This window comes from Pteropus vampyrus, unplaced genomic scaffold (assembly GCF_000151845.1).
Source record: "Pteropus vampyrus isolate Shadow unplaced genomic scaffold, Pvam_2.0 Scaffold154, whole genome shotgun sequence".
Lineage (NCBI taxonomy): Eukaryota > Metazoa > Chordata > Mammalia > Chiroptera > Pteropodidae > Pteropus > Pteropus vampyrus.
This window is the reverse complement of record NW_011888935.1, coordinates 498034-501239: the sequence shown is the minus strand read 5'-3', so window position 1 is coordinate 501239 and position 3206 is coordinate 498034. Positions and strand designations below refer to the sequence as shown.

The window sequence follows — 3206 nt, the reverse complement described above, 5'->3', positions numbered from 1 at the left end:
GGTAACTTGTATCTTTGGGCGGAAGAAGAAATGTCTATTTTTCTCCTTTAGATGCAAGTAACCTATGTTTCTTTTTTTTTTTTTTTTAGTGAGAAAGGGAAGGGTTCTTCAAAACAGGAATGCAGTGGGTACATCTTCAGAGCAATACAGCTATAAAAGTTAAGTGAAAACCAAGGGAACCTTGGTTTAGAATTTTGTGTTTCATTTTCATGCAAGATGCTGGCTCAAATGTATCTGATCTGTGTGATATAGCGTGGTATATATATTTCGATGGTCCCTCAAAAACATTAAACAGAGTGAATATTTTCTTCCAATCATGAGCTTAAGGCTGTTTCTAACTGCACTATTAAATAGCATCCTTTCAATTTTACAGCTAGAGAAGCTGAGGCCCACTCATGGCCCAAGGCCCTGGCAGAGCTCAGCCCGGGCTCCCCCTACCTGCCCAGATGACCACCGTCTTGAAGAGACTCCTTCAAACAACCACCATTGATCTAGGTCCAACGGGACTTCAAGTCTATTCCTGGGGACCTGGTTCCCATTCCAGCCAACCGTCCCTGGTGACGTAGCAAGGGTTTAAAGAGAGCCCACGTGGTTCTGCTCATCTATCAGGAAAATGGAGACAATGGTGCCTACCTTATAGGACTGTGGCACGGACCGTGTGAGGGAACACATTTAAAGCACAGCAAAGAGATCACTCACAGTAAGAGCAAATAAATAATCATGGTAATCGCAGCATGGGCTTGGCAAAAGTGACCTGCTCTTATTTTCATTATCCTGGTGTGTCTCCCTTTTAGTGGACTAAATTCAGTAGGATCGACCTTTCGCAAACATTCTCTTCCACAGAGAAGCATTAAACAGACAGATGAGTATAACAAATGTTTGCGTTCAATCCTTGGCAGCAATTAAGATACACATATTATCCTTCCTTAAGAAATTACTATTTAGCTACACACTGCTTCTGCCAAGACTATTTCTAATCAGTCTGCGGAGGACAAACTACTCGTTTATAGAAAAGGCTAATGTCGTCGGAGCCTTCTTTACACCCCTGCATGACTTCTCTAACCATCAAGGTTAAACGGTTGACAACAAAGGCAGAAAGCAACACACACACACATCTCCTAAGAAAAACTCCAGACTATTTTCCAAGTATCTCCCCAGAACCATTAAGAATGTGTCTCGCGTGTCTTTGCTGTGAGCCCCCTGAGAACAGCCCCCAGATCTGAAACGCTGTCCAGAGGGAGGTGCAGTCACCCATGAATGGGCCAGCTGGGACTGGAGTCTAGCCAAATGCGGCTGTGGTTCAGAAAGGAACTGCTCTTTGCAATAGAGCAGCACTGGACAGGCGGTGCCAGCTTTCTTTCCCATGGGGGAGAGAATCTGCCCTTGATGAATCACTTGCTCTATGCCCTAGCAGAAGACAGACTTCAATTTGGCCACAGATATTGAGACAAAAGTTCAAAAATTTTTAGACTTCCCTTTGAAATAGAAAATAAGCGGTCTGGCCATTAGCAACAAAATCCAAAAATACAAAACGGAAAATTAACAGCCCGGTATTCCATTCCCTTTCACCTTAAAGCTGCAATTAGATCTAACCCTTGGGCAGGGCTGCCCAAAATAGTCAAGCCGGAATTCAGGTTTCTGACTCAGACCCTACACAGGGTGGCAAGTGTCCTTTACCCCTTTTCAGGAAGACGGCCAATGTTTAAGTCTAGGGACTGAATCTTTGTGGTGTGGCAAGGAAGAGCTTCAGATTTCAAAAAAAGACGATCACAGGGAAAAGCCATTGTTTTTACCTCCAGTGTCAAGGGCAGCAAAGGGAGCAACATTTGTGCTTGTAACCCACCTAGGGAGCGAAGCCTCAAGAGTAACCCAGAATTATTTCAAATTCACTTGGGAATATAACAAGCAATCCACGATTTGAAAACCAACAATCATGCAATTCTGAAAAGTCACCAGATTTGCTGTTTGACACCTAAACAGATATCCATAATCCTTACAGGGCATTTGAGTTCCTGGGAAAAAAGCTGTCTCTCTTCTGAGATAGTTCAGGAGGGAGAGACCTTGGAAGTCAACATCCCTGTGCCCAATCTGCTCTCTGGCTCCCCGTCCGGCCTGAGTGGGGAGTGGAAGCCAGTCTGCCCCCCGATGGCCTGCGGGAAGGGAGAGAGACTCTTGCTAAAACACTTGACCGCAGTGCCAGGGTTCTTTAAAAGCCCTCTGCGATGGAGTGGCAAGTCTGGGAGCTCAGGGCCAAACGAAAGTGCAAGAAGTTATTTCAAAAATCCCAAGAACAGCAGCTTATGAAACCGTTTCTGGTTTCACAAATATTTCGGTGTTGTGCCTCCCCCCCCACCATGTTCCCTCCCACCCCCATTCCTGTGGCACTTGCTCCATATCCTCTCAAAAGTCATTGCTGAGAGGGGAGAGGAGGGGAGGGGAGGGGAGGAGAGGGGACTGTGGCTTAGGTCCCAGGAGTCGTCTGGCTGAGCCAGAGCAAGCAGCTTACACGCTCCTGCCACGTGACACCTGCAGGCGGCAGGTGGACCCGCTTATCCCTGGAGCCTTCCCAAGAATATGCCGCCCTAGGGTCTTGCCCCGACAAGCCTACCTCGCTGGAGGCAACTCTCCCAGTGTCCTAGAGGGGGCGATAAGCTTTAGGGTCTTTTTTTTTTTTTTTTTTGCATTTTATTTTATTATTAGTTTCCAGTATACAGTACGTTGGTTAGACGTTCATATAGTTCATGAAGCGAGCCCATCCGACTCTACACGCAGCCACTACAGTGCAGCTGACCGCGTCCCCCACGCCTGTGCTCCTCGGAGCGCCGGGTCCTGGGTGTCCCCAGGGCTGCGGTCCCCTCCCCGGGTGGGGCCGCACTTACTCTCGGAGTCGCTGAGGCCGCTGCTGTCGCTGACGCTGGCGCTGCTCCGCCGCTTCATGCGCTCCAGGTGCTCCTCGTAGTGGAAGTGGCGCTGGCGGAAAGGCGACGCGAAGTCGGCCAGCACCGCGTCGAACTCGCTCAGCGCGTCCGTCAGGTCCCCGGGGGCCGCCGAGTCCAAGGCTGGGGCTGGGGACACGGGCCGTGGGCTCAGGCGACGGGTCCCGGAGGGGCTGCCACCACCCCTGAGCACAGCTAACATGGGCCGCGCGCTGGCCAAGTGACAGCCACGTGGTCGCGGCCGGCTGCTTCCCTTTGGGTACCCTAACC

General features: G+C 49.7%; 1 protein-coding gene across 1 annotated transcript in view; it reads right to left on the bottom strand.

Annotated features, from left to right (window-relative positions):
* Window positions 1-3200, bottom strand: part of RGCC (regulator of cell cycle) — a 19162-nt gene extending 15962 nt beyond the window's left edge. The window contains exon 1 of the mRNA XM_011369766.2: window positions 2880-3200. Coding sequence (XP_011368068.1) covers window positions 2880-3138 — 259 coding nt within the window. The 5' untranslated portion in view covers window positions 3139-3200. The remainder of the gene's footprint in view (window positions 1-2879) is intronic.
* Window positions 3201-3206: the final 6 nt, after the last annotated feature.